Raw genomic sequence first — 13,438 nt, 5'->3', positions numbered from 1 at the left:
CAGACTTGTGAAATCTGATTTCCCACTAAACATGCTCATACGATTTTGGTATTTCCCCAAACTGATACAACATAGAAAAAATCTATTATTGCTTGAGATTCTTAACCAGTTTTGTAATTATTAAGTTCATATAATTCTGAGGTAAATGCTCAAGGCTGACTTTAACTGACATAAACATTTGTGTTGTATGCATCCTGTATGTGTTTTGTTGAACAGGATGGTTTAGAAGAATTGTTAGAAGAATTGGTTCACTTGGTTCACATTGGTTCACATTGGTTCACATCTGTAAAACATACAAAGTGTGTAAGCTTTACAATGTTTTAAACTCAAAAGAGAATCAAAAGAGAAACTTATAAGATAATCAAAAACTGATTATTAGGCTGAATTGATTAGGCTCAATTGCAGCATAATTTTTGCATTTTAAGGTGCAAAAAGTAAGAAACAGTCAGAAGGGAAAAAAGTTTAGTATTTTAAGGTCCAAAAACATTTGAAGGTCTTACAGCAGAGAAACACCACTGTCATGTTTGGTCATATCAGCGTGAGTGAGATGAGTCCTATTGCTGTGTCATGGTTCGACCTTAGATCAGTGTCTCAGCACAGTTTTGTCAATATTTACTTTTTGGAGCATTTAACACACAGTCCTCTCTCTCTTTCTCTTTCTCTGTCTATCCCACCCATTACTAGCTGTACTGTCTGAAAGCACTGTCAGTGTTTACCATGAATGTAATCAAAATGAGATCATTGTTTTGCTTTCATTGATTTAGAAGATTTATGTGTATAGTCTCTCAAACTGAACACAAATGAGCCAGGTGCTCATTTCTGGGAATGTAACTTTTATAAATTTTATAAGAAATTCTGTTAATCATTGCAACATAATGCTGGCAGGAAAGCCTGTCTGTGCCAAGTGTAAAGGAGACCTGAGACTCAGCATGAAGGCACTATGCAAATGATGCTTTGTAATAGAGAGGAAAGGTGTCATTGAATAGGTGGGTAGGAATGATGTTCAGGTGAGACTGATTAGTGTGGCTGTGGTGTCTGACAGTCAGGGATGAAGTCAGGGAGACATGATAATCATTACTCAGTGAATAACATGTTGTCCATAGACACATATGCTATTGTGGATTTATGATTATGGGCAAAATATTCACATATGAACATAAGTAAACAAAAACATATATCAGAAATTTTGACTAGAATGTTGAATATTACAAAAGGTTTTAGGACAGAGATGAGTACGTTAGTCCTTGTATGAAAATTTTTCCAGTTCTAAGGGTTCCTGGGTTTTTATAAGTTACGAAATGTGTGTTTTATAATGTGTTATTTTGATTGGGTGTTTTCAAAATTGCTCAACCACTACTTTACCTCTCTTCCTTTCCAGGAGTTCATGTCCTCTGGATTCCTGCTGTTTGGCACTGACCACTTTTGCACACTTTCTCTCTCTCTCTCTCTCTCTCTCTCACTCTCTCTCTCTCAGTCTCCCACGCTCTCTCCTAGTCCCTCACTGTCTCTCTCTCGCGTGCGCCGTTACACGCTGTTTGCATGTCTGTACATAAGAGGGGGAGAGTGTGAGGAGGTGGATAAAAGCAGGAAGGAGCAAGGAGCAAGCTGAGACTTGGTCTGAAGGGAAGGCGTCACAGAGCAGCTCCTCACTAACATCTTCAACTCTCCAGATCCTCACACCTCACACAGGCAGTTGGCTGTTGTGTGGATTACAAGACCACAATCATAAGGACCTGAAACTAGAGGTGGACTGTCTTATAAATCTGACAAACCCAGCAGATTAAACTACTGTGTTTTTTTGGGGAGGGGAGCAGACTGGCTTTGAGACTTTTGGTCTTTGGAGACTGAAGCAATCCAATATGGCAGATATTGAGAACTACAGCACGTTACAAGAGTTCACAGAGGACGGCTCAGGCAGAGGGAACAAACCTATACTCTACACGTCACAGGGCAGCCGAGGTAATGCACATGCATGTGTGTATCTGGAAACAATGGGTTCTTTGGATGGCAGAGAAGAGGTTGCGTCAGGGCAGCCATAAATCGGGGGTTAGGGGCATCCATTCACAAATTCACAGTTATAATTTAATCCATTGCATGACTTGATTCACAGCCTTGACTCAGTGACAGATTTATGCTTACATTCCAGGAGGTATCATGAAAGGACTGGAATGTTTGAAAGGACAGATGTCTGTTTTCATATTCATCGCTCTACTGACTTCTCTTTGTGTGAACATAGTACTGGGTGTTCTCTGTAAGTAAACACACATTCACAAGTAAACAACGTCAGGACCATCTATGTTTCCCTGTTTTAGACTAGATGGACATTTCTGTTAGGAAGACATCTCTGATCTCTCTCTCTCTCTCTGTCCGTCTCTCTCCCTCACTCTCTCGCTCTCTCCAACACACGCACATGTCCTGCAGTGACTAACAGCAGGTCCAGTTCTTCTCCCAGCCCATGTTCTGTTGAAGCTTCCACACTGTCACTGAAGCTGAGTTCGGTGCAGGAGCGTTTCTCTCGCCTGTGCTCCGACTACACGGCTCTAGGACAGAGCTGCTCCAAGCCAGGTGAGGAAGCCGCAGACATACACGTCCTACGTGGCCGTAACTGCTTTGGCGGGAAGGTGGCACACATCACTCAGGGAGGGCTGGGACGTGCGCCATTTTACAAACTCGACAGTCATCTGCCCTGCTGAATACAGTCCTCCTCAGTGATGTTTGCTCTCATTTAGTTTTCTTAATATCATGCACATTTGACGGGGAGGGGCACAAAGGAAGCTTTTATGTCACCGGGGCTCTCAGACAAGGCACAGATAAACCCACCCACCCTCCTGCCTCCACTCCCACTGTCCCCACCCTCCATTGACCCACATCCGTATTTTCCAGTGAGGACGTGCAGACCGTGTCCAGAGGGCTGGACCCACCTCGAGGGGAAGTGCTATTACTACAGTGACGACAAGCTGAACTGGGAGAGCAGCAGAGAGAGCTGCACGTCTATGGGCAGCCATCTAGCAATACTGCACACCCACAAGCAGCATGTGAGAGAGTGGGGGGTTAGAGTACACCACAGGAAGTGGATCGCTAGGGTGCCCAGTTACAGCTATACAAACAATACAGCATTTAGTTCATATTCTGTGTTCCCAGTGTGTTTGTGTTTCATTCAGTTGATTCATTCTTCTTTTTGTTCTTAATATTTTTTTATTATTATTATTATTATTATTATTATTTAACTTTGTGCATTTATTTTGATATAGGACTCCCTTGCAGACTTGGCTCGTAGTATTAGTGGGATGGACTACCATTACTGGATTGGCTTGTCAGATACTGAGGTGGAAGGGGTGTGGAAATGGGTGGACAACACACGTGTCAATCAAACGTAAGAGCTTGTATACATAAAGACACAAGTGCTATGTATATTCACACGTACGTTTATGCCCATGTTCAAATATGCACAACTAAAAGGATTCATATCTTTGTTTCATTCACCATTACAGTTAAAAGATTTGACACAGAGACCTACAGGATTTATAGCTGGGGTGGAGTTTGTACGTTTGTAAAACTGTTCTGACGCTCTGTGCTCACTGCTGCCCCCTATAGGTATTGGAATGAATGGGACAAAGAACCCAATAATCACCAGGCTGGGGGTGTTCATGGTGAAGACTGTGCAGTCCTGGAGTCCCACTCTAAGAGCTGGTTTGACGTACCCTGTGAGTTTCATTACAAACGGATCTGTGAGATGGATGCTGTCAGTACAGAGTAAATCACATCGTCCATAGAAAATAATGTGAATAGAATTGTGATATTGTAAAAAAGTCACCACATATATTTTAAAGTTTGAATGTTATGTTTGAATGCTATGTTTTGTGCCTTTCCAATTCTTTTTTTTCATAAATAAAAGACTTTGCTATGTAATGAAATTGCCTGGGTTTTGGTTTTTCTATGGTTGGTGATTGTAACATTAGGGTGGGAACATTTCGGAATGATAAACTGACTCTAAAGCACAAATCTGGCTGTAGTTTTGTTTTCGAGGCGACAGAGAAAAGCCTTTGGGGTTGTTTTGGAATTCTGAGTTTTATTAGAACAAAATATTCGATTTTTTAGGTCAAAATATTTCAAACAGGTATAGCTATTATCCAAATGTATCAAACAAAATGTAGAAAACAATATACACCTCCATTTCATCTCCAGTTTGAAATGTTAATTAAAGAACTGAATTTTGTGAATATAGAATGTGCGACTTAAAATCTTAAGATTATTAAATTTAAGATTTAACAAGTACAGATTTATATAAATGACATGGAGTGACGATAAGGTTTTGTACAAACATGAACCCGTGTGTATTTCCAAACTGTGTAGAAATATTTGTGCAGGACTAGAGATAGATACATATACAAAAACTGTGTTGTGTTAGAATTAGTTGTGTTGGAATTATGTACCATTTGGAATTATTACAAACCAAAGGGCAATCTGGCATGCTTTCAGTGACATCACATGTGACATAGGAAGAAGAATCTTCTTTGCATCACAGGGCATCTTTAATAAAGGATATCCTTAATAAAGGGTCTCTTTAATAAAGGGTATCTTTAATAAAGGGTACTTTTAATGAAGGTTATCGTTAATAAAGGGTATCGTTAATAAATGGTATCGTTAATAAAGGGTATCGTTAATAAGTGGTATCGTTAATAAATGGTATTGTTAATAAATGGTATCATTAATAAAGGGTATTGTTAATAAAGGGTATCTTTAACCCTTTATTAGTCACACTTTACAGCACCTGTTGCACTTTGATCCTCTTCCACCTTAGGGCAGCATGTTCATTGATGCAAAAGGAAGATCACCAGTCTTGTCTTTAACCTTTTATTAAAAACAAATAAAAATACAGAGCGTTCTGGAGAGAATACACAAAAGCCTCACTACTCTACTCTGTAGCTTTGTGTGCAGGTCTCTCAAACACATACTTTTCCTCCTGTACTTTATAGTATGGTCTGGGTATAAGCCCCCACCTTTGCTACTCTGCGATGGAATCTCCCTATGTCTGAAAACGTGTCTGCCTATTCCTCAAAATAGACTTCCTGTCAGCCGCTCTACCCCCAGTGCACTTGATCTGACCTTTCCACTGTTTTGCACTTTGATCTCTGGCTCCCTCTCGCAGATGCTGACGACCGTTTTCAACTTAAAACATATTCTTTGAACTTGCACAGGTGTTAACATTCTGTGGAGCTTCCAGTTGGTCTTTTGCAGAGAGCACACTAATATGCTGCTTAACTCTTGCAATCCACCCTCCAAAATTATGAATATACTTTTGTAATTTAATGCATCTTATATCTAACTTTAATATCAAGTTTACTGGTAAACAAAATATATTGTTGCTAATGTTACTGCTAAGCAAAAACCCATTATCTCAACACTAGGGATAGTAATACAGTCAGTGGAAAGGTGTAAAAGGCGTGGGCGTGCAGCTGGGTTAAACTACACTGGGGACACTGGAAACTTACTGGTTTAGTTCTAAAATATACACGACTGCATGTAGACATAAGATTGCACGTCAGGATGAATTTTGTCCTGAACTTTGTCATTTAATACCTTATGATTGTTTTTAATGCCCCTGTCTTTTAATACCCCTCCCTTTGTCTTTTAATAACCCATCTTTGTCTTTGTCTTTGCGTTTCATTATTTGACAGTTAAATTTTTTGACCTCGTGTTCTTGTTTGTTATTTATTATCATTGATGTTGCTGTTTGTTTGTTTTATTATTCCTCCCACTCGTAATATGATCCTTTTTAGGTAGGGATTTTTGCCGAGAACGTGCTGCTGTTCCCCACACTAAAGATAGGTGGCGGGCTTTTTTGCCAGCCTGACCAGTTCGCCCCCCCCACGCCCCCCCCCCCCCCACGCCCCCCCCCCCCCCCCGCCCCCCGCCTCCGTCTGTCCAATCACACGCGTCGTTTTGTTGTGGAGCGTCGGTAACGGAAGCACCGGTGCGACTGCGGGGAGAGAGCGAGACTACCTTGTTTATCACATGAAGGTGAATGTTTTACTCTTTACTGATGACACATGAACACTGTGTGTTAACGCACATTAAACACATTACTAACGTGCGTGACATGTTCAGTAAACACTGAAATGCGGTTAAAGCGAGCTCAGGCCTGCGCTTCCTAGCTAGCCTATCAGCTAACGTGACTAGCTCACGGTGTGTGTCGGTACCGTCACCTGTAGATAATGAACCCGCTAATCCCGGTGTGCTCCGGACTAAGTGTAAACCAGGTCTAGGTCTAGGTCTAATTCCCAAATGTGCGCCCTGTACTTCGGTCGTGTTTGTAATTACGCATTAAATTGACAGGTCGTTTCGTAACAAGATACCTAGCTGGCTAACTAGCTAGCTTAGCATGAAGTGTGGGTCTTTCTGTATCAGCCCACTTGATCATCTAATGTCTGGCTGTTCTCACTAATAGTATTCACACTCATTCTCATAATAATGTCTACTTGATAAAAGGTTTCTGTTGTCATTTTAATTCTTTTGTTGCGGCTTGCATTGTGGCTTTGCTGAAACCACATAGCTCTGGATTTTACAGAATTTTAATGATGTATTATAAATGTTCTGACAGCTGTGTATGTTTTTGTTGAACATTGTGTATGTCAGTAGCTAGCCTAGACTGCACGTCTTACACTTACTACCTTTTCTTTTTCCTTCATGGTCATAAATATCTCTCCCCCGTGTGTGTGTCCTATAGATATCAAACATAATATCTCTTTCTGTCTCTCTTTCATTGTGTCAGATGGAGGTGGATCAGCTGTTGTCTCTGTCTGGTTCTGCTTTGGCTCAGGCTATCAGTTCTTTGTTGGAGACACCAGGCCTTTATGTTTTCTCAGACATACTGGAGTTGCCTAACGTTCGAGAGGTAACATACACATTTGTGTAACACATACACACGACTAATGCCAGCCTAGTCCAGTTTACATAGTCCAGTATTCCTAGGAATACTACCTACCCAGTGGTGTCACTTCTCCATTGGCTTATACTGAATATTAGATTATTAATTTTGGCTTACACTGAATATTCAGAAAATTGTTATTTGCCACAGCGTTGCATGTCATCAGCGTTGAGTCTGTCCCGCCCTTTCTCTCTCCCTGTAGCTGGAGACAGGCCCTCATGCCCCCGTCTACCAGCTCCTCAATCTGTTTGCATATGGAACCTACTCTGACTACAAAGGTAAACCCTAAGTAGACAGGGGCCGTCGGTTCTGCTCTGGCAGACCCCAGACAGTGATGGTTCCTCTGACACATGTGTGGGTTTTGTGTGTGTGTGCTCCTCAGAGAGGGCGGCCTCTCTCCCCGAGCTTACGCCATCCCAGAAGAACAAACTTCGGCACTTGTCAATCATCAGTCTAGCCTCCAACCTCAAGGTACCTACTCAGTTCTATTAGCAGTTCCTCATCATTTTATACCATGAGTCATACAGATCGTACATTCTAGTCTAGTCAACACCAACAGTGGGGCCTGTCTGCTTGTCTACTGTCGTCTGTCTGCCATGCACTAAAAGCTATTTTAAAATCCAGGAAAATTCTGCACTTAAATGTAGTTCAATGGCCATATGTGACGTTTATGTAAATGTAGTTCAATGGCCATATGTGACGTTTATGTAAATGTAGTTCAATGGCCATATGTGACGTTTATGTAAATGTAGTTCAATGGCCATATGTGACGTTTATGTAAATGTAGTTCAATGGCCATATGTGACGTTTATGTAAATGTAGTTCAATGGCCATATGTGACGTTTATGTAAATGTAGTTCAATGGCCATATGTGACGTTTATGTAAATGTAGTTCAATGGCCATATGTGACGTTTATGTAAATGTAGTTCAATGGCCATATGTGACGTTTATGTAAATGTAGTTCAATGGCCATATGTGACGTTTATATAAGTCTGTTGTTAAAAGATAAAGATGTCCTGTTATCGCTTATTACTCTGAAAATGCAACTGTGCTGAAAGAAGGACAAAATTATTGATATTTTTTGCCTGTAGTCTTTATCCTCTGGAACTGCTTATTGTCATGTTATCGATCTTGATTTTTTAGTAACTGTTGTGAAGGATTCAGTATCGTATGCTGACCGGTATGGCGGTAGTTACAAGCTGAGGGATTGAGACTATGGAATAATGTTATTGGTTTAAATATGACAAGTATGGATTGGATGGGGTGGTGTGGGGTGGTGTGTGGTGGTGGTTAGTGGCTGTGGGAGTGACGTTGGGGGGTGTGTGGCCGCAGTGTCTGCCCTACTCGCTGCTCCTCCAGCAGCTGGAGCTGAAGAACGTGCGTGAGCTGGAGGACCTTCTCATCGAGGCCGTCTACTGCGACATCATCCACGGCAAGCTAGACCAGCGCAACCAGCAGGTGGAGGTGGACTTCAGCGTGGGTCGCGACCTGGGCCCCAACGAGCTGCCCAACATAGCCAACACGCTGCAGGAGTGGTGAGCGTCTGTGTGTGTCTGTGTGTGTGTGTGTGTGTGTGTGTGTGTGTGTGTCTGTCTGTCTGTCTGTGTGTGTGTGTGGTGTTAATCTGGTGAGAAAGCCTGAATGGGAGACGGGGAGAGCTGTTTCAGAGAGAGCGTGTGTAAACTTTCACTGAGGTGGTGTGTTGTTGCACAACAGTGGTTGTGTGGCACTGTACAGCATGTGCACTGCAGTGTTTCACTGTGTATATGATACACACTCCATTTTCTCCTCTCTCTCTGCCTCTCAGGTGTGCGGGATGTGAGGCCGTGCTTTGTGGAATAGAGGAGCAGGTTTCCAGAGCTAATCAGTACAGAGAGAGCCAACTAAAGGTCAAAGTTCAAGTGGAGACTGAGGTTAGTGTGTGTATACACTTGGCAAAAGAACAGTTAAGTACATAACTCATTACTGCAGTGGTTCCCAAAGTGGGGGGCGGAGCTATTGCAGGGGGGGGCGCGGAGCTTGGAAGTAAAACATGTGCACATGTGTCAATATTAGGGATGCACCGATTCCGATATTAATATCTGAAAAAATTCTAGATCGGGTCTCGATGACAATGTGACTGATCCATAAAAACAGATCTATTCAGTCTAATTCTATGCATGTAACGCGTGTTTAGTTCAACCTTAAATATCCACTCTGTCCCGGATAGAAGTGAACTTGGGACAGTTAACAGGCGAGCGAAACACGAAGCACACAGAGGAGAGGTGAATCACTGACTCGTACTCGCGCTGGTGGTATTACACTTAGTCCGTTTATTTGCTGGTTGACCAAAATAAACCTGGGCTCCAGCACTACTTGACTGTTCATACATGAACTGGTGAGTTGTTCAAAGATCATTGAATGCGTTACTTACAGAAATAAAATAAAGAGCAGTGGTCTGAGTCTGTCTACGGCAGAAAGCTAAAAAAACAACAATATTCCATACGCGCACTCAACTCGCTCCCTTAAAGAGACAGTACACATATTTCTGGCCGTTACATGCTTTGTGCTCTGCGTGATGTCTGCGCTTGCAAACTAGCCGCATAGGTATTGCTGTTTCTCTTATTTCATCTCCTTATTTATCTTAAATTATATTTAGAATTCTTGAATCATTTCAAAGGTTTCTTGCAGTTAATTTTTTTTTATGTTTGACCAAAGTTGTGAACCTATTGTTTTTGTCAGTTTCAGGTTCTTTGGTATTATTTATTTTACATTCAATGTTATATTCATAATTGCACTGACTGAACAAATGCAAGTTGTGTTGTTTTTACATGTTTTTATGTGTGTTTAAGTGTGCTATACTGGTGCAGAGTTTTCAATAAACTTGTAATTCAGTATGTCTGTGTTAAAAAAATGTTTTAAGTTGATTCAGCACTGCTTTACTCTATCAGATCGGTATCGGATCAGTGTCCTCAGATATCTGAATCGGTATCGGAAGTGAAAAACGTGAATCGGTGCATCCCTAGTCAATATGGGGGGGGGGGGGGGGGGGGGGGGGGGTGTAGGGGGGGCGCAAAAATATTCTCATCTACTAAAGCGGGGAACGGCAGAAAAAGTTTGGGAACCACTGCATTGCTGTATTGTGATTTTTTTTGTTTGTTTTTCTCAGTCTACGAATGATATATACGTAGGTGGTTTTTGGTAATATACATGGTGAGATTTTGGACATAACGGGTTTCTGATTTCTATGTCTCAGCAGTGTAAAGACAGAACTTTAGTCTCCTGAGGATCACATTTATCCATCCAACTGAGCGGTGATGCGAAGAACAGAACTGTAGTCTTCTCAAGCTGTTTTAATACCAGTGTGTTATGTTAGAAATCCAGAAATCTTTGTGCTTTGTGGAAGGCCCCATTTCAGAGCTGTTGGGTACAAGCTCACTGTTCAATTCAAAAGAGCTTTGATATATTTCAAACTGTCTGATGAATTTAGCTTAGGGCGATGGTTGCATACCCAGTGAGAACAATTATGTTTTACTGTTCATTCAATTTAGCTGCTTGTATTATGGGTTGTTTTTTTTTTATATGGGTGTTTTTGACTGGCTTATTTTTCTACTAGAGTTGTCATGCCCCCCACTCCCCTGATAATTACATGTCATATAGAGATGTGTCTACACACTTCAAACATCATGTATTTATAGCGTGGGTGCTATTCTCAAATACCCTGCAATAATGTTGTCAGAAAGACAATTCCTTGAGAAAGCTACACCGCCGTAGGCCTAGCAGCTCGCCGTCTTCCGCACCTCATAGATGCCTCTCGACCAGCTTGGACACCGCGACCATGTTCCTTACGTTGATAAATCCTCTCTGCCATGATTTGAACAAGCACTGCCGAAGTCCACGTTGGCTCCGAACATAATCGGATTTGAATTGATCTTCGCTTCCATGATGCAAATTAAACTTGATGGGAGATGCTGGGTTTTCTGAGGCAGCTGATGTAAAGGTTGTAGACTGAGATCAGTTTGTGGTGAATCTGCAGTGCTGCTTGTGTTGGGGGCTCGCAGATTCCGACGCGAGAAGTGCACAATGTGAATCCTTGGTAAACATTCTTGTCTCTTGGCCAGGTGTCAAACCTACAGAAGACCCTGAAGGCTAGCTCAGCCTCGCCATCATCTGGGCCCGCCCCCGGAGGTGCGGCATCCAATCAAGATGCAGATCAACCCGCAGAGCCACGAGACCCCGCATCTTCTCAGGAATCTCGACAACCGGGCAAAAAGAGTTCAAAAGTTAAAGGGTAAAGGCGTGTCCCTAGGCTTGGCTTCCTTCAGCCAGCCTGTCATGCTACGGGAGCCGTTTAAACTATCCCATTGCCGTAAGACTGTAGCCACCGAGACATGAGGTATATGGCATCTGTCAAACCTCAGGAGCACAGAGCCATGTTTCATGTAACCCGGGATGAGTGCTGGATCAGGTCCCTGATTCATCACCATGCTAAGAACAGACTTGGGCGCCTTCTACGTTGAAATAAGTGCTGTACACTCTGGAGTCCTTCATCTCATTAGTATTAAGTGTTTGCTGTAGTTCCATTTTGCCCGGGTTAAGTGTTTTTTGATTTATTGACAGACCCACAGGTTTAATTAAGCTCTGACAGTCTGCTAATTGTTCCCCTCTTGGGGCTAAAACCTTGTGAAGCTAGATCAGATGCACGTTGTTTGTAGAAGGGTTTGATCAGTTGCTCGTCCACTACCCTGCCTCATGTCATTGGTGTTACTCTAGTTGCTTCACCTTGGTTGGTTGTTTTAATAATCACGTTTTCTGCATAGTGTATTATATCCTTATTGTTGAATGTTGATGACGGGCATCACAGCATTCTGCTGCCTGAATGTCGTTTCTGCGTATGATGTAGGCTTCGTGGGAGCGGGAAGATCTGGTCGAAGTCTAACTGAGCACGGAGGCGAGGACGATCCGGACCGAGGCTGCGTGTCACTGGCTTCCTGCTGGACCCGCTCCCAAAACCGGGACAGACACACACTGGCAGACAGCTGGATTAACATGGCCAGAAGGACTAGAGATTTCAGCTTCGGAACAAGGCTGTACAGACATCATGTAATTGCGACTTTACAAATACAAGATCCTTATTGAAGACTGTGTGTTTGTGTGTGTGTTTGAAAGAGCAAGAGAAAACGGAGCCCTGTGTGTATGTGTGTGCTGTAAATGTTTTAGCTTAATCTCCATTTTTCCTTATTGAAGTGCTTTGAGTTTCGTTAATCCATAATTAGGATGTAAATTGATAAAGGAATAAACATTTTCCATCTATTACTGCTCCCTTATAATTGTTGATCCTCTCTCTCTCTCTCTCTCTCTCTCTCTCTGGTGTTAAGTGGTGGCAAATGTTTAGTCACAGAGGGAGCTTTGTCTGTTTAGAGGTCATGGCATTAATTATCTCTCTTACACACGACCACACAAACACACACAACCCGTCACACACACTGACATGCGCACCATTAGAGCCATCACATCTCTCCAGATGGGTTTTGCCTACAAGTGTCTGCGCCTACCACACAAATTGTTAGGGGCCTGGAACCATCATTTTCTCTCCTTTGCTTTCTGCGTCTTTCGTTCCATTTCCCCTGCATGACGTTAATGGCAGCAATTAACTCCTGGCACCCACTCCATGAACACGAGACGAGTTTGAGAAATGAAAAATCCATTTTTATATTAACACCCTTCCTCTGTTGTTCTCGAGCCACGCGCGTCGTCTCTTACCAGCCGTCTTCCTCCATTCACTCTGCTGCCTTGTTCTCCGTCTGTCTGTCCCCCTCTCCCTCTATAAATAGTAGTGTTAATTTCAGTCAGTGTGACTGAACGTCAGTGTTTCACAGGCTCCCAGAACAGATGGGTTCTGTGAACTCTTGGAGCTGCACACCTGCGTGTGTGAGGACGAGGTGTGCGTGTGTGTGTGTGCATCACAGACCCTGGGTGAGGATGGTAATCTGTTTCCAGGTAGAATGTTTAATGACTCCAATTATCTACTTGTGGAGGGTTTGCAAGTGTCCATAATGTCACAAGCAATATAAAAAAATCCATATTTCAGTACTTTTAAAACATCAGGGATTTTTATTGATCTTTTTGTACAATGAAACAAACGATATTTAAGGCAATGCTACTTTAATGATATAAAACTACATTTCACAAATCCTACATGATATCACAGCTTGTAACTGAATATTGGTTCCATAAATCCAGGTACTTTAAACAAACTAGCCCAGGTCCCAGATTAGTAACATGATCCCAGATGAGTAAACAAACACAGAATATTTATAACTTCTCACTGCCTTTGTCTACAAGACAAAGACCGACAATTCCCATAAGTCACTGGGCACGTGCTCTGAATGTATTTTTCATGAAAGGCATCACTTTCGGATAAATGTCTTGAGGCTGCTTCTTGTATTTACAGTCACATATACAGTGTGCTACATCCGGGACGCCCAGGTCCAGTCGGGGAGCTCCGCTGGCCCACGCTGCATTTTCCT

The 13,438-nt window shown here is 42.4% G+C and overlaps 2 protein-coding genes across 3 annotated transcripts; both read left to right on the top strand.

Moving 5' to 3' along the window:
• Positions 1 to 1,485: 1,485 nt before the first annotated feature.
• cldc1 (C-type lectin domain containing 1) lies at positions 1,486 to 3,914 on the top strand. Of its 2 annotated transcripts, none has more exons than XM_076991215.1 (6): positions 1,486 to 1,959; positions 2,128 to 2,251; positions 2,422 to 2,565; positions 2,884 to 3,035; positions 3,252 to 3,373; positions 3,595 to 3,914. In XM_076991215.1, the coding sequence occupies exons 2-6, from the start codon at positions 2,155 to 2,157 to the stop codon at positions 3,755 to 3,757; spliced, it is 678 nt and encodes a 225-aa protein (XP_076847330.1). In that variant the 5' UTR covers positions 1,486 to 1,959; positions 2,128 to 2,154; the 3' UTR covers positions 3,758 to 3,914. The 2 variants fall into 2 exon arrangements, with proteins under 2 accessions (XP_076847330.1, XP_076847329.1); XM_076991214.1 differs by having other exon boundaries at positions 1,489 to 1,959; positions 2,147 to 2,251.
• Positions 3,915 to 5,915: 2,001 nt separating this feature from the next.
• On the top strand, positions 5,916 to 12,221 carry cops7a (COP9 constitutive photomorphogenic homolog subunit 7A). Its single transcript, XM_076991175.1, has 8 exons — positions 5,916 to 6,021; positions 6,773 to 6,895; positions 7,131 to 7,206; positions 7,311 to 7,399; positions 8,262 to 8,464; positions 8,737 to 8,842; positions 11,030 to 11,199; positions 11,812 to 12,221. Exons 1-8 carry the CDS (start codon positions 6,016 to 6,018, stop codon positions 11,849 to 11,851), a joined length of 813 nt encoding a protein of 270 aa, XP_076847290.1. The 5' UTR covers positions 5,916 to 6,015; the 3' UTR covers positions 11,852 to 12,221.
• Positions 12,222 to 13,438: the final 1,217 nt, after the last annotated feature.

The sequence above is a fragment of the Brachyhypopomus gauderio genome, unplaced genomic scaffold (assembly GCF_052324685.1).
Source record: "Brachyhypopomus gauderio isolate BG-103 unplaced genomic scaffold, BGAUD_0.2 sc81, whole genome shotgun sequence".
NCBI classification, from domain to species: Eukaryota; Metazoa; Chordata; class Actinopteri; order Gymnotiformes; family Hypopomidae; genus Brachyhypopomus; species Brachyhypopomus gauderio.
This window is presented reverse-complemented; position numbering and strand designations above follow the sequence as displayed.

What these genes read in the sequence shown, in the direction of transcription:
- cldc1 (XM_076991214.1), top strand. Translation starts at nt 1,860, where the DNA reads ATGGCAGATATTGAGAACTACAGCACGTTACAAGAGTTCACAGAGGAC. An exon ending in CACGTCACAGGGCAGCCGAG is followed by an intron (nt 1,960 to 2,146) that starts GTAATGCACATG and finishes CTTACATTCCAG; the next exon opens with GAGGTATCATGAAAGGACTG. An exon ending in ACAGAGCTGCTCCAAGCCAG is followed by an intron (nt 2,566 to 2,883) that starts GTGAGGAAGCCG and finishes CGTATTTTCCAG; the next exon opens with TGAGGACGTGCAGACCGTGT.
- cops7a (XM_076991175.1), top strand. An exon ending in AGTTGCCTAACGTTCGAGAG is followed by an intron (nt 6,896 to 7,130) that starts GTAACATACACA and finishes CTCTCCCTGTAG; the next exon opens with CTGGAGACAGGCCCTCATGC. An exon ending in AACCTACTCTGACTACAAAG is followed by an intron (nt 7,207 to 7,310) that starts GTAAACCCTAAG and finishes TGTGCTCCTCAG; the next exon opens with AGAGGGCGGCCTCTCTCCCC.